This window comes from Bombus pascuorum, chromosome 6 (genome assembly GCF_905332965.1).
Source record: "Bombus pascuorum chromosome 6, iyBomPasc1.1, whole genome shotgun sequence".
NCBI classification, from domain to species: domain Eukaryota; kingdom Metazoa; phylum Arthropoda; class Insecta; order Hymenoptera; family Apidae; genus Bombus; species Bombus pascuorum.
The window spans coordinates 11,986,907-12,012,895 of NC_083493.1; the positions used below are offsets into that span (position 1 = coordinate 11,986,907).

The 25,989-nt window shown below is 41.5% G+C and overlaps 1 protein-coding gene across 27 annotated transcripts in view; it reads right to left on the reverse strand.

Moving 5' to 3' along the window:
* The window catches only part of LOC132908360 (ensconsin), a 202,878-nt gene that overhangs the window by 56,720 nt on the left and 120,169 nt on the right, over positions 1–25,989 (reverse strand). For 8 of the 27 annotated variants that reach the window (XM_060962313.1, XM_060962309.1, XM_060962312.1 and 5 more), the window contains exons 1-3: positions 9,621–9,777; positions 4,792–5,360; positions 3,683–3,945 (exon numbers count right to left, since the gene is read on the reverse strand). The exons of the other annotated variants lie outside the window; for them this stretch is intronic. In XM_060962313.1, the coding sequence (XP_060818296.1) occupies positions 3,683–3,945; positions 4,792–5,090 (562 nt within the window). In that variant the 5' untranslated portion in view covers positions 5,091–5,360; positions 9,621–9,777. Of the gene's footprint in view, positions 1–3,682; positions 3,946–4,791; positions 5,361–9,620; positions 9,778–25,989 lie in introns of those variants that run through there. 27 annotated transcript variants of the gene reach the window in all.

Sequence of the window (25,989 nt, forward strand, 5' to 3'; positions counted from 1 at the left end):
TTCTCTGTTGTATATTATAAGTTCATTAGATCTGAGATTTCTTTTTGTAACGCTTCACTTATCGTAAACATTCCTGTACATTTAATAGACAGTCTTTACAAGTATGAATTGGTACAGGACAATTACGGAGCGTTATCGTTCTACCTTTGGCGCATCATCGTCCAACGATATTATTGATTTCCCTCACCACACGGGTATCGCTCACTTCCGCATAATCCTTGTCGAGATTACGAGCCAAAATCGATAGGAGAACACGCTGGGCGTTGATAAAAAATTGTTTGTCGACGCGGAGCTCCTCGTACCCTCGAATATCTCGGTGAATTCTAGACAGCTCGTCTCTTGCGCTCGAAGGCATTGCCGACCAGCGCACCGCATATATTCGCGAGCTTCCTCGATGGCCAGGATCGAAATCGTTCGATGCAACGAGCCAACAGTCTCGTTCAGAAACGAAAAGAAGTTGCGTCAGCTCGAATTAAAATGAGAGACATCGAAACATCGTGTTTCATTCGTTATTATGCCTTGCAACTGGCGAGACTCGCCAAGCGTTCGGCAAAAAAAAAAAAAAAAAAAAAAAGAAAGAAAGCGAATTGGGCCAAACAAATATCGGACGGCGTGGCGAAATTTTGACTCTCAAACGGCGAGAAGTTGAATCGCGGCCCAATTCCTGTCCTATCCGACCTGATCGAATAGAACGTCACATCAAAAGTGATTTGTTTCGGGATTACGTGAACGTTTGCGATACAGATACGACTCCAGAGTTGATTAGTTGCGCCAACGCATTGAGCGAACGGCGAGAAATTGTTTTAGATTTAGTTAGTCGAGGGAAAAGTTTCGAAGAATCGAGGGAAAGGGTATTCCGCGATCTGTTATTTTACGACCTGGGATTTCCTAACGCTTTGGTATATCTACTTTTAACACAGTCACTGACAACCAATACGATGTACATTCGAGCCGATAGGTATTTTTAGGTGATACGTATCGCGCCGATTTTACTCTGGAACTGTTTCTTTTTCTTTTTTTAAATAGCACGTACCAGGTATACTATTTGTCATGAGGACATTTGATACATAATAATTTATGTTCTTATCTGCTTGATTAATGTGATCCTGAGTAATCAATACGAGTAATTCTTCGGGGAGAATTATTATACCACTGTATATATTCAATATAAATTATTATGAAATACTCCTCGTATATATATATACTGCTGTTATTTCTTCTCTCCATATATTATACGAAATGAACTAAAATTTCTTAGAGGTTTCCAGTACATGTAACGGATAGGTGTCGAAATACTTCTGACCGGTACTGTACTTATGTTAAATTTTATAAAACAGAGAAACATTATACGAATATTTGTTAGCATACAGCATTGAATCCATCGCGAACGTAATGCAATGTATGCAGAATCATATGAAGGAAAGCATCGAGTTTCAGTGGAAACTTCAAAGCTTTAAACGAAGTGAAATTTCCGAAAGTGCGCCTTTAACTTTCGTTCGTTCCCAGAAAAATGAAAATACCAAAACTTATTTAAGACACCAATTTAAGTTTGCTTACTGAACACGTTCGTATAAACATCCATGGCAGAGTACGCAAAGTACAATTGACAAAGCTTGAAAGAGACTCGATAATGGGATTCATTCGTTTTGTGCGGGTCGGTCACCGAGTATCTCACAATCAGCTGAATTTTATCAAACGAAATTCTTCGCCTTCACTTTCCGGAACGGGACAAATTTTCGCGGCAAGGAAGATCGTCGACGAGTAGCTCGATAAAAAGGCGGAAAGTCGTTTGAAGTCTGACAAAGAAAGCGTCGCGGGAAAGGAACTTCCGGCTGGCTTGCCGTAGCGGTAAATCGCGCTCTTCTTTCACAAACGAATTTCTCACAGAGATACCACAGACGACAAGAAGTCGAGCTGACTGTGAGTTAATTGTTCGTAATCTACCTTTGGATTTGAAGGACCGTTAGATCGGAGACAGATAATTTAAAGAGATCGCTAAAGTTACTCAGTGATACATTTAACGATGTCATATGAAAAGTATATCTGTGATTAGATGATACGATAGATAAATGGAAAGTTTCTTATTCGAGTCCAATCGTAAGACATTTAAAATTGAAAAGTTGCAATATTTGATTTATTTAAAAATTTGGAAAATCAAATATTTTTAACATTGGAATATTTAAATGCTTGAAAATTGTGACATTTAGAAACTAGGGAAATCTAATTATTTAATGTTCTGCGTATTAAAATATTTGAAATTTTTTAAAGTTAGGAATTTAGAAATTTAAATACCTCACGCGCCTTTCAACGTCTAATCGTATTGAAAGCGTTTACTCGATGCCATAAAAGCTTCCATACAACCCTCGTCGAAAGTTAGTTCTGGGAAACGAAAATCGCGTTAGCGCAGTAAAAAGGCTGGTGAATTGTTCACGTGTCCGCCTACTATTTCGAGAATTCAAAAAAGACTGCGAACGTACGTAAACTTAGTGAATATTTGCTCTCTCAACGTGCGATAGTCAAGTTTTTTAAAGTGCGAATACTCTTGCCGCGATGAATACACGAACAAGATAAACGAAGCTGAGAGAACTCTCGCGGATTCTGTGATTTCCTTTAACTTTTTTTTTAACCAATCGAAGTTTGCTAATATTTATCATCGACTGCAAACGAGCTTTGGAAAAATATCTAAAAAAATGGCGAATATGTTCCGGACAAACTTCGAAAACTCAATTCGCGTGTCCTTGCGCTGCTAATTTGCCTGGATGGAGCTATCACGATGGCCACTGGCTTGGCAAACTCGATTTCCTCCGTTAATTACCGTGTATCGACGACGAATACGATGGACAAGTTGTCCCACATAACTACTTTCGTTTTTGCTTAAAGCCATTAACGATCCTATCAATTATGCTGCCTAAATTTTATAAACACACATTGTTCAGACTATAGACCATGTACCACTTACGTAACTTCGCTATAAATAATTTCAGGTATATCCCAATTCTCATTCGGTAAATGGTGGATTGAAAATCAGCGTTGTAAATCACGATTTTAAGAATTAAATTTTAGGAATTTAGATTTAATCGTTCAATCAATCAGTGCCATCAGTGTCAAGTGACATCTCTTTAGTTTGATAATTAATTAAACGCTGTATCCTTCGACCATTGTTTTAATCAAGTTTGATATTTATACTATTCGATTTGTAAATATACATATATTTATATTAATATAGTAATTAGATGTTCTATCGAGTTTTATATATCCTTATTCACTGACTGATTCCATAAGTCAGATATAGAGTTCGGGCTGTTTAGTTCATCTGAGATGCTTTCGGCGATTTTAGACCAGAAAGTTATGAAAACACCAACGTATGATTGTTAATTCATTATTCTCATCTGAAATTGTTGCAAATAACCTTCACAATTTTACGCCTTATATTTTGTACAAAATACGAAATTCTACAAATTCGAAATACGAAATATTGGCCGATTCAGTTATCGGGTTCTATACGAAACCAGCAGGCGTCTTAATACTCGTGAACGAGGATGTATAAATAATCAAAAATCCAACATAGATGCTTTTCTACTATTCTCATATTGATCTATTCTTCATAAAAATAAATACTCTATTTGTAGCACGTGCTATGGCACGCTAACAAGGAAACATCAACGACAAAGAGAAACAATACCTTCGTCGCCAGAAGTTGAGGAGTTGTCCTCTGGTTCGGGCGACGATCCTGGAGATCCAGGGGATTGTCTACCGAGTCTCGAGTCTGGTCGGCCATACTCGTATCCTCCGCTTGATCCCCTGTTGTCTTCCCACTGTCGTCCCTTTTCTGGGGACACTGATCGTCCGTCTCTCGTATCTGCCGTAACCGAACCTCGCTTCCCGTCCTTCGCTTCGGGGCAGCCCAATCTTTTCCCGAAATCGCTGGACACCGTTGAACGCTTCCTGGGGATTCCGTGACGGGAATACGTTTACGCGCTTTCATTTGCCAGACGGCCAATTCGATCGTTAACGAACTTTCAATCTCGACGGGAACTTAAATTAGCCGCGCGGAAATCGCGAACCCCCGGGCCTCGTAGAAACGATCGAATTTCCGGTACGATTCCCCACGTGGCTCGATCTCGACGATATTCTTTCATTGGCTTGAAAAACATTGAATTTTTATGGGAAGATTTCAATTAGCGTAAATACTATTGTCCGTATTGAAGAACTGCATCATTACGGATGGAATAGAGAATAAGTAGATTTGGACTGTGTCTGGTTCGGCACTACTTTATATCGACTTTAAGCGCTGTGATATTCTACTTAGATGAATACGTACAATCTGTTTGAGAAGGAATGAAATTTATATCCCTTTGGTTATTGATTAGTATTCGTTCTGAGATCGTTTAACAAGATGACAAGAGTATATTAATTAACGTATTTTATAGGCCTATTTTTAAAGTACCATATAAAACTAAAGATTAAGGTGATGATTGGTTAATCGTTAACGATGAATAAAAGGAACAATTTTTACAAATATGATCAATGTTCGATGTAATGTATTCGCAATTCCCTTACTTCTCAAACAAATTGTGCATACCTTTGCATATTATCTTGATTCACAGACAATTGACATTTAACCTTACGTGCTTTATAAACATTTGACATTTGACTTCAACCCTCTTTAGATTATCATGTCATTCAATCTATACAAACAGACAAGAATATGAAACGAGCCGAGATCAAAAGCAACGCGACGTGCGATCGTATACCAGAGCGGCAAGCATTTCGCGACGGTTGTAAACGTACTCCCTGGAGTCGCCTGAAGCGGTGGGCGATCTCCTTCCTGTGAAGTCACGGAACTCCGTAGTGCACGTTGCTGACGACGACGGCTGCTGCGATGATCTTCTTCCGCTGGTCCCTGAATCTCTGGCTTCGTGGCAGGCGTCACGGACATTTGCCAGGTCAACGTTGGCAGTAGTCTTTGCTTCTTTGGCGGGAGATGGCGGCGGAGACGTTGGTGGTGATGGTGATGAACTTCCTGCACGACCAGAACTGTAGCACACGGCTGCCTTCCGCAAAGTCTCCCTGCACAGCTCGGAGAACATACTGCCTCCCCCATGGCCGTGGCCCTTACGGACCACCCTTCTTCTTCTTTAACTTCCTCCTCTGTTCCCTCGTTCACCAAGTTCGAACGCACTCGAACTCGCACGTTCAACTCGGTGCTTGGTGTATTCGTCGGATACGTTTCACCAATCCTGGCCACGCGCTTCCAACGTCGACATCCTCGTCGTCTACTTCTAGGGAACCCGTAGCCCGCGGTTCCACCGTCGCAAGAATCGCTCGATACTACATCGTTACCCGACCCCCGTCTACAGCTATTGTTTCAACGTTTAAATTAAACGAAATAAACGCAGAGGAAGGAAATATGTACGCGTGGTCGACTACGGGGATCTTATGCTCGAGCGACCAGTTACCATCCTGACAGGCTTGCTTATCTTGAAATTTAAAATTCCCACGGCAGATGCACGCTATCCAACCCCTGCATTTCATATGTATGTAGTAAGAGAAATACAGCTCGAATTTCACCGTGTACTTTGGTAAAATCAAGAAACATTATCTCCAAGGAGCAGCCAGCTTGAAATAATTAAACGCTGCGGTTACAACGGCCGAGGAGGAAGCTCGTCCTCGCGTAGGGTGGAACGGCGGAGCGCCATCGCGAACAACGTGCACGAAGATAGTTCTGGATAAAAACTTTACACGTAGACTGATTTGCACGCTCACGAGCGCGGCCTACAAATCCCTCGTAGCCGACGTGTACCGCCGCAGCGGGCACACGTAACTTCGATGTAAACGCGTTTACGAGAATATAAGGGTGGAATGAGCTAGAGGGAGAAGCTGATCGAGAAGTTTGGGTCGTTTCCATAAAGCACGGGACGAGCGTGCGCTATCGGCGTAAGGAGCGGCTAGCAACGCTAAGGGTGGATACGATACGTCCAGGAAATGGCGTTAGTTAGCGACGAAGACCAGGAAACATTCCGTGAGGCGTATGCCGTAATAAAAATGTCTGGCCAACTGCCAACCATTGGAAAATTTACTGGCGACTTTCAACCACGACAGCACCGAGAACGGCATATCGTGAAAGCTGAAACAGAGCACGCGGCCTGCCATCCTGCACGAAAGTGCATCGACTCGTTTGCATTACGTCCAGCGTTCGCTATAACCTTCCGCTATTAATTTAACGCCATCGTGAAAATATTGGTCAATGGTGATTCGATTGCCTTTCTTCGGACGTCAAGACTTCGTAACTGTACAACTGCTACTGCAATGTTTGCGGTATTTGGTGTTCGCTGCTGGTGATAGTGGTTGTGTCAACGCAAACAAAGCTGATTGAAGCGCCGGTATATTCGAAAGAACGCTCGAACGTCCAATACAAATATTATGAAAAGGGGAAAGCGTTTGATGATGGAAAAACGGTATTGGTTTTGCTAGAAAAAGCGCTCTTGTTGTTTAAATTCTATTTTTTGATAAAATCATATATTATAAGCCCAGAAGAGTTTTGATAATCCGATAACGATCCTTGTCCAATATTAAATATTCAATTCTGGCACGAATCCTCCAACGTTTTTTCTGACGTCAAAAATATTTCTAATTTAAAAAAAAAAATTCGAGGAATCTACCATACGTAATTTTTTGTTTTAGTTGTATGTCGAACACTTTCTTAATACGTTACGATCTTCTTTATTTGCTAAACTAAGGTCGAGACAGACATGTAAAAATTCAAAGATCTCAGGATAGCTAATAAAACTTGGTAATGATACAGTTTCCTACTTCCGGGAAAAGTCATACAGCTCCTCTAGAAGAACTCTAATAACTCACTAACGAGCCTCGTAAAATTAATATTTCATTCTAACTTTAATAGAATCTTATTACTGACACAGTTTACTGTCATCGTGCGAGTTTCTCACGCTTCGCTAACTGCGCTAATTATCCGGCTGAAAGAGATCGTACGATGATAAAAAAAAAAAAAAAAAGAAAAAGAAAACACGATAGTTCCGAAAGAATATCGACGAAGAACAACAGGAGGGAAAATGATTTTTCCCGAGCAAGAACGCGATCGATTCGAAAGAATTACGAAGAATTATTTACCGATGGGAATATGGAAGGTACGATAAAATCGTGGACGTGCAGCTGGGACGTGTTACGACAATCGGAGCGTTATCCGTTGCCCGATAAACGTCCGCGTGCCGAATACAGCCACGATGATGGCCGTTGTTTCTGTCGCGGTACCATTTGCCCGGAAATTCTCGAGACAATCGTCGGTTTAACTCTACCTTCCATCGGACAATGTACGCGTCTCTGATCGTTGTTTTCGACTGCTTTGTATACCCCCTTCGCCCTCTGTACTCTATAGCTCTCTATAGTCGAAACCTGTATAGAGAGGTCGGTTCAATGACGGTCGCAAGGGTATTTCGAAAACTCTTACGCGTGGAAAATCACTCGATAAAAACGCGCGAGATTCCACGCAACCCCCTGCGATTGTGTGCTATTCGTCCATGCGTCGAATCCAGCTGGATTAATTATGATCCGAGCAGAGAACGCGATTGCAGCATGTGAATGCTGGAATAACGCGTCGCGCTCGACTGGAAAAATTTTGCGATCCCGTATTCCGTTAAATGTGATTGGTATGCTCGCTCGTGCGTCAAACCATCGGATTGTGGCGTTTCAATGCGAACGCGTTAACGAGGGCGTATAACGAAAGATTTGTCGTAAAATCGTTTGAATCTGGCACGTTCGTCCACGAGAGTGCTTGGACCAGTGACCTTCACGATCTACCGGACATTCTCCTAATTTTCGTGGATTATAGCGTGTCTGTGACATCGATGGCGCCGTCATCGTTGCCAACCGCGACGACTGCTGCACGAAGATATAGTCGGAGGAAGAGAATCCAACCGCAAACGTCGAACGTGCTCAGGCTGTGTCAGATTAATGAGAAAATTGTCTTTGACGTTTCTGCGGTAGTTCATCGGTTGAAGAGGACAATTTCGACACGTGGCCAGGCGGCAGAAGCGCCCAGGATAAATTGAAACGTCGACAGGAATATACGGACACAAAGTGTTGAGAGGATTAGACGGGGGATCGATACGAATTTAAACGTAGAAAGAAGTTGAAAAGCAACCGACCGATCGTTTGCTCGGTCGAGGATAGCTAATTCACGTGTTCGGCTAAAAACAGACTCGTCGACGGCGAGCCGGCCTTGCCAGCTGGCGAACGAATCATCGAGCTTCCGTCAGGCCTTAGAAATGGAGCACAATGGTACCGTTCTTTTGACGCGTGACGCGTGTAACCGGTATTCCCGTTTTCCAGACGTTTCATCGGTTATCTTGTAAGCTCCATTGTTTTTTCTCGCCCACGGATCGTTCCGCTACATTGAATAAAAAAAAACTAACGTTCCGTCGAGCGACTAGTTTAAAGATATTAAATCTGAAAAGGATGCACGAGATTCCAAACGGGAACAAGCTTCGCGGTTAAGCCAATTTAAAGACACGTGGGTGGGATAAGTTGCACAAGTTGCGAAAAAAGCGAAACGTTGGTGAAGTCGTGGATTCCGCCGTAGCTAGATCCCGCAAGACCAAGAACCAATTTAGCGCTCCCTATTATTTAGCGAGCACCGTGGGAATCACCTAGCTGCTTAATACCGGTGCTTACGTACGCCAAGGATAAATCATTCTGTCCCGGGATACGCGAATGTATAATTCGCCAGAGTATTAATCACGTTAATTGCGCGCCTCTGGAAATAAACGCCTTTAACCTATTAATTGAGAAGAACGACAAAGATGATACTGGACCAAGTATCTTGATAATCACGAGGTGTGCGGATGATTCGTCACGGCACGATAAACGCGACGGGAAAGTTGGAATACAGCGAGCATCGTATTGTGACCACGTGATCCAAGAATCGTGTGATTCGTTTTTAATGCAAATTTACTACATGTTTCGTAGTCTGAATATCAAAAGAAGTACTTTCAGCGAGTGCTTTTATCGAATGGACTTCTAATTACCTTAAACGATGAAAGGACCTTCCTTGAAGGAACGAGATTAAAAGAAAAGGCTGCAATAACTAGACCGTCACGTTAGTAACGAGATACTCTCCGGACTCTCAAAGGCTAGCGCAATCATCGAGATACAGGCCCGTATCGCCGCCGACCATCCACCCACGTGATCGAAAACTCATCTCAGAAGAATTATTACGTCCCGCACAATCTCGAACGGATTCATCGTACCGTCCCTGCGATCGAAACATCAAAGGAGACCTGACGTCCAGACAGCAGGCTCACAGAGGAAAAGTATCGAGTCACTTCGCGCACAGGATCTTACGCCTGCACGATCTCCGTATTGTAATTCCTGGTACAATAGAAACAGTGCCGTGCATCGAAGAACGAGCGAAACATGCAGGAATGAACACTAGGAAGAAAATTCGCGTGCAAAAGAACTGGAAACCTGTCAGGATTTGGCTATTTGCTCGACGTTCACTCGAAGGCCGACCACACGACACACAACCGGAACAACGCGGACGAAGGAACGCGTGTCCTCGAGAAGGATCTGCAGAGGAATAGAAAAAGGAGAAGGAAGCGCACCTCGTCGACGACACGGCAGGACAGAGCGTGCGTCCTCCTCGTGGCAACGCGGCAGCACGTCATCCCGATCAGCAGGCGGACAAACTCAAGCGTAGAGAGGGTTGAATACGCACAAGCCGGATCACCTGTACACCGCACGGTCTTCAGGCGAGAACTGAGCCCGCGAGGGAGGGAGTACGAGAGCGACAAAGAGAGAGGACAGAGGTAGAGGATGTAGAAACGAGAAAGGGATAGTTGGAGGATGGAGGAAGAGAGAGGGCGCGCGTCGCGTCGTGTCGCGTCGCGTCGAAGCAACCCCTATCTGAAAATTCGCGGTGGTGGAAAGCTTGGAGGGGGATGCACGGAGTCCAACAGCGAAGCCCAACGCGCGCTGATCGGTTAGTACGCGTGCAACGGTCCGAGGGAGGGAACCGGAGGGATACGGAGGAGGCCGACATACGGTAGAAGGGAGGCTCTCTACCGTCGACGAACGCTACCCTCTGCCCTTTCTCTTCGACTACGCTACGCCTCCTACCCTTTTGCTCGTAGCGGCGCTGCTGTTGCATCGATCAGCCGTGCGCCGCCACCTCCGACACTCCCGAAATGGTCAACCCTCCACCTCCGGCTACTCCTTCTCTCTTCTTCGCTCGATCCTTCTTTCGTCTCTCTTCTGCCTACCGACTGCGTGTTGTGCAACCTGTGCCTGCCACCACCTCCAGAGTCATGCCGGCTAATTTTTTCCTTTATCTTCGTCTACGTTACCTGTCTATCTCTCTCGTCCTCTTTTCCCTAATGGTCTTTTCTTCGTCTTTTTTCTTGAACGTTATCAGCACTGATTTATTACAATTTCACATTTATTCGCCCGATAAGATCGCACGTTTCCCCTCCAAACACATCGCGTCGCGGTTATATGACTCCGCAGTCGGATGTTGTATCGCGGTAGTTCTCGCACTGCTGACCTTGACTATTAGAGCACACTCGGAGGACAGCTCCGTTTTGTTTCAGTTCGTCGCACTAAACCGGAATTACTTTGTCGAAGGATCGTCGATCGATCTCCGCTCTTCGGCGAACCTTCTTCATCCTCTGACAGACATCCCCTAACTTCAACACCTGCTTCTTAAGAGCAACTCTTCAAGAGGGTGAAGTACAGGGTGACCTTGAAACTCGTGGAGAAAGAGAGGAATTTGGAAGGGTCGCGCGAACCTCACCCCGAAAAGGAGAGAAACAGTCTTTACGCAGCGATACTCTCTTCGTACGACCATCCTCCTCTTCTAGCGAAGTTCTCGAGGATCGATAACCTTGAAGACGACGTAGAATCCTCTCGACTCCCTTGACAGATTACGGGCAGATGCGAGGCGGATTCGATGCCGGATGGAGGTATTATCTTTTTCCTTTTCTTGTGGATCTCGCTTATTCTCTGGTCGCTATAAGCGTCAAGGATAGCATAACAAAGAGACGAGTATAGAAGACGATTTGCTCTTTCGGTTTAACACAAGCAACAGATTTCTTTTTTTATCTTTTCTTCCCTCTTTTCGTAGTCCTCTTGGGTTTTTATCACTTTTTATGTTCGTGCTGTAGTTACACGCGCGAGATTCTCTCGTTGCGCAGGTAAAAAGGATTGCTCGTGAGAATGATGAAACGGGAGTGGGCTATTCCAATAACAACGCGGTCAGATATGATGCATTTCGACAGAGGCAAATTTTCACTTCGCTCGCTCGCCGCCGCTGCGTTTCGATAACAAGTCTGCTTTTTCCATCGGGTCTCGGTCGAACCTTTCCAAATATCCTAACTTTTCCCCTCGTATCTAACCGGTCTACGTACTTCCTGATACTTCAATATTGATAAACTGTACTCTTATATAAAATGTTATGTACTCCCGTTCATAGATATCAAGGTACTTTCTGATTCCATATATAAAACACGACTATCGATTTAAATTATTAAGGAAACGATTAATCGACCACGATTTCGTATTCATACAAGATAACGATGTAATTTGTAACAAAATCACATGTATGAGATACAAGAGCGACATGATGTATAAAGAATCAAAATATTCTCAACTGTCCTAACTCAAGCATATAACAAATGTTAAATACGGTCCTACTGAAATTTGAAGCTTATTAGTATAATGGATAATTGATTGCTTAAATACTATTGTGATCTCTATGGAATATATACGTGTATATGTTGTAATTTCTTTATATTTCTATATATGTATACTCGTACGAATTCGTTTCAAAACCTATCGAGATACTCATGGCAATCGTACGTCATAACGGAGCTGACGAAATTCCAAGACGTTTCATGTACCACCGATAGAGTTCGTAGAATTCCTCATGTGTTCGAATATTTTCGTAAGCCTGCGTTTAATACAAACAGCAAACTGGAATCAATCGATGGGCAAATAAAATTCATGTTCGAAAACCTCGACGAACAAAAATCAAATTTTCTCTTGGACGAGAGACACCTTTGGAATTTTTCTTTCCGTGACGGTAAAAATTCAAATGTGGCGTTTAACGAGGACCGGCATGTGCATGTTATAGAGATAACTCGTAGCGAATGCAGAACGAGAACGAATTCTTCGTGGTTTTGGATCCAACGGTTGCGAAATCGCGTCTGAACGGGGACAAACGTTCGTCGATCCCTCGGCACGTCTCTTCCACTCATCCACATTGCTCTCATGAGTGACATGACTGGAATCCGCGTACGGGTCTGCCGAAATTCCAGACGTATCTAGCTGGATAGGCTCCTGACGTCGTCCATTTCGAGAAACCAGAGTAATAGGAGTCCAATGTGAGATGACGCCATGTACTCTACTCGAGAAATATCCAGCGAAACCATTCACCAATTTCTTTCCTTGGATAGAATTCAAAAAATTCCACGACACGTGTTACTTCGCGTGATTTTAATCAAACGAACATTCGCAAGAGATTATATCTATGTAATTCCGTTCCCTTTCGTTTAAATATTTGTTCGCAAACGTGGCGCGTTTTACTTAGAAAATTTGCTTTCCGTCGGCACGTGATAGGAACCTTTAATGATGCTCTTTGAACTTTGTTTTCTAAATGTATCCACGTGCACACGAGAAAATGTTTAACTTAGCATGTCGATAGACAGCGAAACAAACAATTCATTTGTCGAAAGGTGCATACAGAAATTTGGTGAGCATATGCGTAAATGTGTACCCATGTGAAGTCTCAAATAAAAGTAAATCTTGAATATAAGCCTAATTAAAAGTATAATGGAAAAACTAGAGAATTTTATGTGAATCATTGAAAAATAGAATAAGTTTAATGGGAAACTCTTGTACGAATCATAGCGTATATCATTGTAATTGTAAATATAATTACAATTGCTTTTAATTACTTCTACTTAAGAACATCTATTGTTATGAATAATAGCATCTCGTGCATAATATAAACTTTAAATTGCATGCATTTTTTAAATTTCATTTTATACCTTCGTTGTTGCATAAAGTATCAAATGAAATAATCTTTAAATTTAAGAGATACTTTAGTCTTCCTAGTTTTGAAAGAATTATAATAACTACCCTCATTACACTTCTTTTCGCGTTCCGTTTATTATGTAAATACATAAATCCCACATATATCCTCTGTAAAAGTATTTGCCATCATAAATTGCAGAAATCTGATCAAAAGATTTCACGAATGGTTACAGAGCTTCTGTTTGCTTCTCCAAGCACCAGCATAAAGAGCGTCGATAGTCATGATATTCTACCAAACTTTTTTTTTTTCGTCGACTAGAACAGTACTCTTGAAGAACTTTTCAATTCGCCGGAAATCTCATCGAGTGGTAGGCGCTTGAGAGCAAAGCAGCTCGTGCTCGAGCCTCGCAGTTGTACCAGGTTAATTATCGAGGATTAATTTCGGGTCTCTAGCACAGGCGTCATTGGGGTAAAGGGACGCGACGAAGTCTCAATCGGACGCCTTCGTTGTGTACTAATCGAAAGTGGGAAAGAACGGGATGCTCGATGAAAAATCGAGAGGCGGCGTCATTGAACGGTGTTTTCCTTCCCAACACGTTCCCACCGTGTTCCTTTACAGATATTGCTCTCTCCAAACGTTTCTCTCAGATCGCGATTTCTTTACGGTACCGAATCGAACTTTTCTGACGATGAGTTGTGCGATTTCCTTTTACAGCGTTATACATAAAACAAAAAACTTTTTTTAACAAGATAAAGAGAATTTAATAATGGACATCTCGAAACACCATCCTAGCTTAGTATAGAATTATCTTAATGAATATAATTTAGTATGCTCGATATTCTTAAAGTGAGCGCAGTGATTTTCTAGAAAGGATATTACGATCTTCTTAAAGGTCGCGATTCACAGATTGAGGATCTGGATTCTCCAAGATCCTCAACGATCAAACTGCTCGCGTTTCACCCTTGCTTCGGGAATAATCTGATTTAACGCCGCTATTTAAACTCTCAGTCTCTCTCTCTCTATACAATAGTAGCAAACGATCCAAGCGTAACTTCCAGCACTCCATATCCCGTACACTGAACGCACACTTTCCGGGCCATCGATTTCCCATTTCCTTCGAACTGCCTGCTCTGCTACTCTAATCCCCCTAATTAAGGTTCACGCGCTAAAACGACCGCGTTATCTTCGTATCGATGCTTTCTCTACCTATAGACTCGCGATCGATTTATGCTCGAATTCCACCGCGCCGATTTCACACTCTCGCGTTATTCCCATTTGGGAATAAAGAGACAGGATAAATTGTAAATAAATCGTTGTCGTTTCAGCGAGGAAAAAGGAAACCGAGATCGATAACTTTGTCCGGCGTTCTATAGACTCTTGACGCCTATTATTTGCTCCCAGTATAGACTCTTTTGTGATCCTTATTCTACTGAACTCGTTCCCATTAATTTCATTGGGACCAGGGCGGCTATAGTTGTCAGCGGTTACGTGCAACAATATGTTGACTGCTTTTTACCTTTCCTGAAGATACGATTGTTGCGCCAATGTTCGGCTTCAATGGCATCTTTTGCCTACGAGACGAATCGGATCGAACGTGTTCCTTCTCAATGGCAGTCTACCCCTCAGAAACTCGTTCGTCGACGTCTGACTCTCACGAGAGTTAGGAGAACCTGCGAGCCCTGTATTTAGGCACATCGAAATCGATCTCTTTTCATAAACCACATCGGAGAGATCTTTCCTTCTTTGAGACGACAAATGTGACGCGACACGCTGAGATTCTTATCGGTACGTAACACTCGTTGGTAACGACTTTTGGATCGTGGCACTGGTCAATGGATACTATCGGTTAAATCTATTTTTCTAACTCGAAGGACCAAACGTGAGCAAATTTAGAGCCGGGTGAAAATAACAAATGCAAGTGATTGCTGAGAATCATTGCTCGTTAACCTACTCTACGTGTTACTGTTGTGAAAAGACGATCTTCCCTCACCATCAAATATGTATATTCACGATCAGCATAAACTCGCAAGTTATTAGTAAACATTTTACGACTACTTTACGATTTTCTTACGAATATTGTATCTAACAAAATTACCAGCAGTTCTCGAAAGCTACAAATATAATTTTGTATATCTACGATACTGTCTTTCCAAGGGATGTAAACGCTTTACAGACCATGTTTGCGAGTATTATGCAAGCAGACAACAAACAGACGACAAACCATTCACCATACCAGCGATGACATATCGTAAAAGAATGTAAAGCTTCCAGCATTCAAAATGGTTGTTCGTTTCTCTGTACCATAAGATTTAGGAAGATAAAACAACAGGCACCAAACGATGCTGTAAATTAAACTCTCCTGAGTACTGCATCCTGCAGGAGGAAAAACAACTAAATTCTTTTCCTAATTAGTTGTATTAAGAAGAGAGGGATGAAACAATTAAGAGATATGGAACAATTACGTGCAATATTCTGTGTAACAGATCCTCGATGCTATTAAACTTGACGATTAAACCAAACTCCAACCTAGTTTTAACCCCTTGCATTATAATGTCAAGTACACTCGTGCAACAGATTATGGTTCCAGTTGAACAAAGACAGATTGTATTGGTAACGAAGCTTAATTTCAACGCTACATAAAGCTTCAATTCTTTAACAAGGATAACCAAACATGAATAATGCATACTGTTTTATTATTTTGAATCTGATATCGTATTATAACAGTGAATAATCGAAGCTTACTTAAACACCTATTTATCTCAGAATCGCAAGGCAAAGTGTTAACGTAGTTCAAAACTAATCCAAACGTAGAGTTTGTTGTACGTAGAGTTGTACTCTAACAGGCAATGCAGGACAAAATAGACATGTCCGAAATATCAAGCATTCTGTGTCTTAACGTAGTTTCATACGCACGACTTGGCCTCCCATTATCTCAACGGGCCTATTGGCCCAGTTCAGTTCGATTGATCGGCTACGGCGTTCTGATTACACCGAAGAAATGCACTCTCAAAATGGACGTGGCTCTTGGACATCGGCCAGCATGATATTTCGAAGATGAGTCGCGTTTTTCTCATCTGACGTTGCTGGTAGGAAAAAGTCCTAGAGAAAATTGAAACCTCCTGGTACGTGACTCTGTCGTGACTCGTCTCCGCTACCTACGTAAATAACGGAGGATTCGTTGCCCTGCTGCGATACACAATTCCCTCTACTGAGATTTCACCGCCACGATCTGAAGATACGGGAAGAGAAAACGTCGTTAGTGACTTAGCGTTTCGTCCGGCATGAAAGATCGCTTTTTCTCCAAAGAGAATCGTAAGGAGATTTGCTGACACGTTGAAACGATCCATCCATGTTTCTGATAGATTAGAAAAATTTATTGCATTGTTGCTTTCGATGGTATCGAGAGACGAGACGAGAAACACATGTGCGAAAGACTGTACGTTGTAATTACTATTGCTTACTCCTTAGTCGCAGACCATTTGTCTCTGATGAAATTCATCGAAATCGATGACCTATGATAATTTTCCTAGTACCAAAGAAAGTTTATACAAACGCTCAAGATCTAACATCTGTTTATACAAATTATTTGAAAGGATAACAGCAGAGCCATCGTGTATATCGTTAAATCTCTCGCGAGTGTTTAGAAATTTTTCTAGCTAAAGTGCTGCTATTACACCGTACAGATATTCGTATTATTCTACAGTGAATTCCATAAACGACGGACGCAGCAGCTGCTTTTTGTTCGCGAGTGTTAAATAGGATTAGACGACACGCGCGAAACGAATATTAAACAAAGAGCAACCTTTTCAAGTTTCCCCTTTATTTCACCCGTGGAATTTCGTCTGTCTGGCGCAAAAAAGATTTTCGAACGTAGTGGGTATCCACGCGATAGCGAAGCGTTTCACAAATCCATGAAGCGCACTGATGAAATTGGCGGGGCAGCCGTATGTATCTCTGGTCGGCATAGAAAGCACGCGGCTGCACCCTACGAACTCGATAAACGAATTTCAGGTAAAAGCGGCGTTCAATTCGCTATCAGATCCGTCTCGAAGTCGAAGGTCTCTGCGTCAGTCTAGTCCGATCTTCCCTCTCGATCGATTCCTCCATATTCCGTGATATTGCTGGTTCAATCTATCCCGGTAGTGCAATCGTGTACGTCACAGTCGGAATAGATCATCGATTATCGATCGCCGAGACCCGAACGTGAAAGGAACTTCTCATTCGTGCACACGGGGGAACACGACCTGTTCCGGGTCAAAATTACTGGACGACTTGCGCTGTAATTTATTCCGAGCTCTCCGTCGTGGATCACTCGCCTTCTGACCAGGAGTTTCTCGAAATTTAGATTTAAAGCGGTTTAGATGAAAAATCGAAGGATTCGACGTGGTTCGTTATTTAAGGCATAAAACGTTCCCGGCATTCGGAGCGAGTTATATAGCACACTTTTTACCCATTGTATACCCACCAGACCTCGGAAATCCTGTTCCATTTAAAAATCATTTTACCCTCGTCAATACATATACCACGATAGACCGCGATCCAGAACATGGTTCTTTCTCTCGGTTCGTTTTAATCGAACGCAAAAAGGTAGCGAAGAGGTTCGAAAGCGAACGACCACAAAGGCGGTCGGAAGGCTCGGCGGAAAATGGTTCCGCGAAATGGCTAGAGTTCCCCACGACCGGGATATTTCTAGTTTCAAACACGGCGCTGGCATTAACGATCGGACGTATTGCTCGTTACCGCAGTACCGCTTTATCGTTCGCGAGATTTATGTCAAGTGTATCGAAAGACTCGGGCATTTTTATTTGATCGAGATAATGTCGACGTCGCAGCTCCTTTGTTCCTCGCTACAGTGGCCGATTCTACGGACCGGGCCACGACCAGTTATCGAGAGTTATCGAGCACAGAGGGAAGCTTCTTTCTCCTCGTTTCTTCATGGGATTTGCCCGAGCCAAGGAGCGCCTCGATGCACTCCGATGTCACGCTTCGATATACCCGGCCCCCTGCGTCCAGACGATAATTGCATCGTCGAAAGTCTTACCTTTCCTTCCTTCTATTTTTTCCCTTCTTTCTATTATCCTTCCTCCTTTCTTCCTCGTTTCCGTTGATTAATTAAAATCCGTGCGGAATTTTTTCCCCTCACGGTAACTCACGATGCTCCGAGAATTATACACACGGGAACCGCTTTCTACACGTAGCGAGTGGAGAAAGAAATTACAGAGGAACTCGTGTCACGTTTCTTCCTGTGCTCCGCTTTCGACATTTTTTACCGACTAATAAACGCTCGTTAATGAGCATCAGTGATCTATCTCCTTCGTGTTCCAAATGGAGAAGTTCAGTAGCGCGGGAACTCGTTAACGCGCGATCGAATGTGATGTGGAGAACTTATGCAAAGCATCCAACGAGCAAATCTTTCTTCGTTTTTAAAGACATAAGAGAGAATCTGTCTTGCGGAAGGAACGACGATGCTTCTGCCGGTGAAACGCGCTCGATGGACGTTCCAGCAATTCCAAGAGAATTAGTTCCGGTTTCTACGCTTTAATAACTGATAAATTATGGTTGTGGTGTAGATACATCTTGCTCGGGGTACAGAGACGATGAAGTCGTGAGGAAGAAGCCGACGTTGGAACAGCGCTAAATCTACCGGTCGTCCGACGACTTTTTTCGCAGCCCACTTGGAACCGTACCAACAAAATCCCGCGGCTATATGCGGCGAATCGAAAAAAGGGACACGAACTGCACCGACTGAGGGAAAAATTTTATTACCATCCGACATCCCTTAGCCGTGTTTTCCGATAGTATTAAAACACGATCGCGAACAAGCCGCGGACACGCTCCAGAATTTGGCCCGTCTTCAAAAGAATTGGCTTACTCGTTTTTTCTTTCTCTCTCTCCCTTTTTTCTTTTTTTTTTTTTTTTTATTCTCCGCTAAATGTTAAATATTCTGACCGAAGTTTTGTTCACGAAATCCCAACAAGTCTACTATTGGTTCGCGTCAACGAAAGTGTACATAGCTTGTTTGAAAAGTAATAAGATTCTCAATATTTTCATGTAAGTACTGATAAATTCATTCATTAGTAACTGATAATTCATTTTATTCGACGTCTGTTCAATGTAAATGTAAAGCTGGAAATGATTAACTAATAAGTGAATAGATTTCCATAGTTGTTGTGTCCTCGTTACGAATCTTTGATTGGAATTTGGAGACTTAGGAAAGTAATTACAGAGAACCACATCAGATGAATATAGTGGATTCTTATCAAAAAATTCTCATATAATATACTTTAATCGTTATCTCACGTATAGTATTATATATTTGATATTCATAGAATATTGATAGTAATATATAGACATAATCTCAAAATAACCATAAAAATTTGTAGAAAGCATCTACATAAAAACTAAACAAAGAATATTCCATTATATTTCAATTAAACTGGCTATAACAGAGTATAACATCACGATTGAAGACAATAACAGTAGTGCCGGTTCAGACACTGTCCGAATCTACTTATTCCATCGAATATAGTAGGAACACTCGTTGAAAATTTCCAATACAAATTGAAGGCTATTCAAATTAATACGAAAGATTATCGTCAATGATTATCTTCAAGACAATCTTTATTACAGTATTATAAGAATAACACGTCAATTTCTGAATTCTAAATAGGATTTTCCTCGTTTCTGTTCATTTATTTTTAGCAACTATTTTGTCCATTATATGTTTGATTACCATGAATAATTGATATACATAAAATAGCAGTGAAAATTGGCAGATCGCGTTTGCCCAACGATTTAAGAAAATACAAATCCTGCTATTTTTCAGTCTGTGTAAGCGAGGACTCGACACGGAGAAAAATGACAAGCTCGAAAGTTTGAAACTCGCCGGAACAAAGATTACTATGACAATGTACTTGTAACACAGAACGTTCATAATACGGACGTGGTTTTTAGATAGGAGAAAAATTCGGTCGGCCATCGATTCCTGCATTGGAGGAAAAGTTTCACGGACTGGTTACAGCGGTGATTACTTTTCTTATTCCGGGAGTGGCGCCTTTGTTTCGGAGGTGGCAAACTTTGCCAAACACGCGATCCGTAAAGATGAATCGATGCGAGTCCTAAGTTTTCTGAGCCAGTGAGCTTCCCTTTGGATTCGTCGCCGAATACACGAGTCTCGTTCTCTATGAAGTCGCGATTGTCTAGATTCAGAAAACAGCCAACGTCGAAATTAATAGTTCATTGTGGAAGTTTCCAATGAGATACAAAATATTTTCCATAAGTGAGAATTTCCAAAAATGACCGTTTTAACAATTCAATAGAATGGCTGTATCAATAGTCCATGTTCAGAAAAACGTAGTATGTCACGACCAGATTATGTTTCTTTTCAATCATTTCGTATTAAAGTACCATCTTTCTAGCCATCAAAAATCAAGCAATCAACTAGCATATTTTCCCCAAACAATCCTCGTCTAACACCACGTTAATAGGGAATTTAATATAAACAGATACAACCAGAAACATAATTCTAAATATTTTACTGGCACTGTATACGGTATCGAAGTGCTTATACTTGTTGATGAACGAGCGAGTAAGTAAATACATAATTAAAACAGCGAACTCGACACAATGGAACAAGGATACCGTGGATTCCACAGTTGCAAGTTCTTTCCGCGTCCAGCTGCGAATCGCGACATCCCGTAAACTTTTCAATTACCACTACCTCCGAGGTAGAATGCTGTCCGACATCGTTTCCAACAAGAAACCGAATTCTTTCTTTTGTTAGCACAACTTTCACCTGTGCCCCGAGTCCCGTTGGACGATCAAACAATAAAAAAGAAAATAAAAAAAGTAGCAGAACTAACTAGATTCGTCTCGACGAATCAACACGCAGCGCAGATTCGTAGAGAGAATGAGACGATGCTCGCGCGTAAATTCGACGAGAAAGCACGAATGAAAGGCCGACCCTAGGCAGACGACGATCCAGGATAATCTTCTTGATCCGTTTATGCCGCGGATTTCGATTCACCGGGGAAGGTCTCGCGAGATATTGTGTCCTCGTTTGCGATTCACGAATTCTAATCGTGCCAACAATGCTCGGATTAAGATGCATAAACGAACCTATCCGATCATTCCCCGTTTCCCATTCAACAAGATGAACTTACACTGACTGTCGCTTGTGCACGGAACTCTGCGCGTTGGATTTTCGCGCGGCTTCAATACTTGCTGATAAGAATAACGCTGGTATTATTGGGAAGCGATCATGGGAATTGACGTTCGTTGCCTGTCGAGAAATCAGCAGGTTCATTAAGAGCAATCGGTTGATAGTGCGAATTAAGAGCGCACGCCAGCTTGATCAACTGAATAGATGATTCGTGATCTTATCAACCGTGGAAACAGCCACGTGCCACGGGGTTCATTGAAGCAGGCGATACAGAATACTGATAGAGAGCTCTGAGCAATTTGTCATTGCTTGTACAATGCGTTACGAATGGTACATACAAATGAATGAATTTACGGATCGACACGTGTGGCAAACTGTCGATGAAAGATATTCGCATCATTCTCTCTCGTACTTGATTCTATTAGTACATAGATCCGTGAAAGCATTTGTACATGACTTTTATACAAGAGAGTGTATATTTTTCAGAGATCACAAAAGTATTTAAATAGTCCATTATGCATTGTATCAATCAGCCTCAATGTCGAGTGGTATACTACCTATATATCTAAAACGTGTCGTATGATGTAAAATGTACTGTTCGTATATTAATTTTCCAATAAATATATGTTTACATATCTTGTAATTTTTGTGTATTATACCTTTTCAGATTGGTTTCGAATTTTACCTACGTAACCATTACATTCGTGTACCGTTACAGCGCTAATAAAATTGCAGAGTGTTTTATATACCATACACAATACGAACGTAAAAGTTTTTTATGGCAAGTGTTCAAGTACTTTCGTAAGCCAGCAATCTTACACATGAGCGAATTTGCGGATCGTACGAGCAATAAATGGCCGATAAACATTACCAGTAGAATCTTCTCCTAAAGTTACGTTTACCAGTATGTAATCTTACTAACCGACACGAGAGACGTCAATGGTGTTAGAACGCGCAAATTGCAACAGTTTATGAGAAACATAAGAGGATATTACGTCGATGAAGCGCTACATGTAGCACACGGATCCTGCCATTGAAGACCGTCGTGGCGCTCGTAAGAACAGTCTCACGGACGGTAGACGCAATCGAGGCGACCGATGAATAATTCATCGACATTAGATTCTTGATAAATTTCCGCCGGGGAAATTACTTTCGCGGTCAAATCGCCCGTAAAAGATGCGCGTTCTATCATCTTCGCGAACCAATCGTCGGTAGAACCGCCGATAGAATCATTGATAGAACGGTTCATAGAATCGTGTGCAGAATTTTTCATGGACTCGGCGATAGAATAGAAATATACGTAATAAGAAAAATAGAAAAATCATAAGGAATAGAATAACATTATGGAAAGTATAAAGATAACGATATCGGTGAGAATGTATCACCTAACGTAACGCTCAGACACTTTAACGTAGAGAATAAGAATCGTTAGAAATGACCACTGCGCGTTTCTTGATCGCTATCACGATAGGAACTCGTCTCGTGGATAGGCGTCAATCATCGTGCCAATCGTAACATCCGGCGGTGTCAATCAGTCGAACAATACTTTCGATCGTGTATGGTCGACGAGAGTTTCCATGATGTTCGACGATAGATTTCAAAGAACGTCGTTCCCACGAGTGATATTAATCGACCATGCTCGTGTTGCTACGTTTCGGATGTCGACAGATCGTTTAATCCCATTGCAAGATCCACTAGAAGGATATATCGGCGGAAAAATGTGCAACACGTAATTCCATGCAGAGAACGGAAGTACGGCAGAAAGACAACGGAAAAGTTGGTCAGACGTAACCACCAATACGACAACGTCGCGAACGCTGACTCAACGACAAGGTATTTTAATGCAGCGCGATTATTTGCAACAGCGACTGTCGTAAATTGTATCGCGTAAAATACGAAGCCGCCATTACGCGCACCACACAAACGATTGATAAGTCGGTGAACTGTTCTTATCGGAAATTAAACGTCGCCAAATTCGTGGCCATGTGCTATATTCCTAGTTTTCACTTTTTGTCCTTCACTTTGCACTTTGATAACGCTCTTTTGCGCGTTATTTTATCAAAGAAGCGTACAATGACAAATTGTGTTCGCCTGAAGGTTGCTTTAAGTATTTAATTGACATAACGAAAGCTCTTATAGCTATAAAATTATCAAAGAATTTTTCATTTTCGTATGATAATGTGATAAGAAACAAACTATATCGTATCTGTAAATCGTGTTAAAAAACGATTCATCCTTCTCCTCCCCAGAAGATTATATTCACCACAAAAAGAAAGAACGTGTTAGGAAACTACTTTAATCTTGTCTTACAACAGGAACTCAATATACAAGTAAATGAAATTCTAACAAAATCGTTTATAAGTTTAACTGCTCTATACATACTTCTAAGGAGATTTTATCGTACCGTATCTTATGCCTCGTACGTGTATAAGAATCGAAAATCTTAGCATGCTTTTATAGTCAATGTGGTAGTTCACATTCAGATAAATAAATTCACTCGACGAGAGTTCATTTAATTGGGTAGTAACTATTTATTTCTCCGCTACCAATTAAAATTTCTACTTTGTACCATATTTCTAGGACTCGCCGGTTCGTAACAAGAAAGAACAGCGGCATCTTCGTCGTGATTTAGGCTACCTGTTAATGAGGCCTCCGTCACAAAGTTATCGAGCAAGGCTCGCGTAGAACAGAAGGAAATTCCGTGAGAGACAGCGTCGAATGTTCGACGAGCACGAAATTAATTGCTCGTCACGGCCCGTTCCCCTTTGCCGCACACGGAGCTCGGGATAAAGTGTCAAGGGAGAGGGCTTCTTCATGCTCGCGAGATCCTCTCGTCTCATCTCGAGCCTTCGCGCGCTTGACAAAGTGCATATGAAATATAACGAGAATGTGGGATGCGCCTGCATCCCGTGGGGCAATTTCGCACGAACACGTTATTACTCGAAGAGGAGAGGGGAGAAGGGGGGTCCAAGAACGTACGGTAAATTTACCATTCCTTCGTAGTGAATATAAAATTTTCCTAATCGAAGCTTCTCCGATCTCGTTAACCTAAGCGAGGTGTAATTATGGCAATATATTTACGGTCCGATAGAGGCTTATGATGTTGCAGTTAATTATGACAGATAGTAAAGGATTATTCGTATTTGTAGATCAACGGCTTGGAAAATTTTAATTTGAACTAATAGTCCAAAATTTATTGAGATATATATGATAATAAATTTCGATTATGCAATTATTTTGACAATAGATTCTGAAGCGATTCGCCAAGGTTATTCAAATTCAATTGGTAGCTTGAAAAAAGGGAAAAAAGTATACTGATTATTCGTATTCAAATCCAAATTTATATTCTATATATGCATACTCTAATCGGTATGGATTTATGGTATTAAATTTTAGAAATAGCGCAGAAATATTAGAAAGAATTGAATCGAAGACTCTACGTTATACTATTCTACAGGACAACGATGCAATATACATAGTTGGTGACTAACAATGTAATAAGAAGAGGATCTCAAATATCAAAAGTAAGAAAGAAAATTATTATGCATGCAAACAAGTATATCGGTAGATTGTTATATAATCCATATACTTTAGCTAAATGACTGTACCCTGAGAAGTAACTGAATACACTGAAACTCAATTGTCTTGAAGCTTTGGCCAACAAACAAATTCTAACACTACTCAGTATGGCATATCGTGACTTGATAAACATACGAAAATTTGTACAGTCTACCACGGTATGCATTATAATCAAAACTAAAACGCTTGTTTAATATAATCCTGTAATAGTAAAAAGATGAAAAACGATACGGTAAAACAACCTTGTAACAACATAAACACGTGTTCTAAATTTCATTCTATAATTTGATTCACTTTACTCAATTTAAGTTACTCATTATTCATACACATCAATTCGAAGTAAGATAGATTTTACACAAGTTGTCTACAATTGTTTCGTAACAGAGAATCTTTGGACGTTCGAATTTTATTAGCAACAGGATAGGAGACACGATAAAAATGGAAGAGCGGAGAAACGTTAATGCATTCGTTTCCAATTTCCCTTGGCCAAGCTTTTGCAATTAGCCCGATTTCACGGGTAGTGTTTAATATTAAACGCGATGACGCGGCGTGAATCTAATGAATTCATTTATCACGGCTCACTTATCCCTTCGATCGAGTTTCTACTACGAGTCAAGTCAGGTATTCTCGTCTTCTCGGTTCTTCTCTACGTACCGCAATTTCCCAGGTATTCGTATATGGCCATTGTTTTACGGTAAAGTACTCACCTGCAACAGAAAAGAAATATCGATATCGATTATTAAAACATTCCTCGAGACAGAGAAGCTGGCGACACGCGCACGCATGCTCCGCGTGTTATTACCAATCCGACTGTATGCACCACTGCGTAAACCAGCTGTTGCAGAGCGCCCGTAAATTCTGTTCTAGAGTACATCCGCCGTTTATCGTTTGAATAATAATGGAACAGAACGGAGGAAAACGATGTTTGTAACCATAATTCAGAGGTCAAGATGTAAAACGATGTACGTGATGAAAAATACAAAAATAATATTTTCTCTAATGGAAGAGGACGAATAAAGCTTTAAACGCTGTAAGTGCTAGAGGTCAGTCGGAGTTGATATACGAAAATGTCACTTTATCATTCTTTTTCTATGGAGTAATAGATTCTGCGCAACGAAAATTGGAAAGAAGAGCGTGCATTATTCTTCGATTAAGTAAAAGATAATTTAATATTCTATACTATATACTAAGATTTCGACAA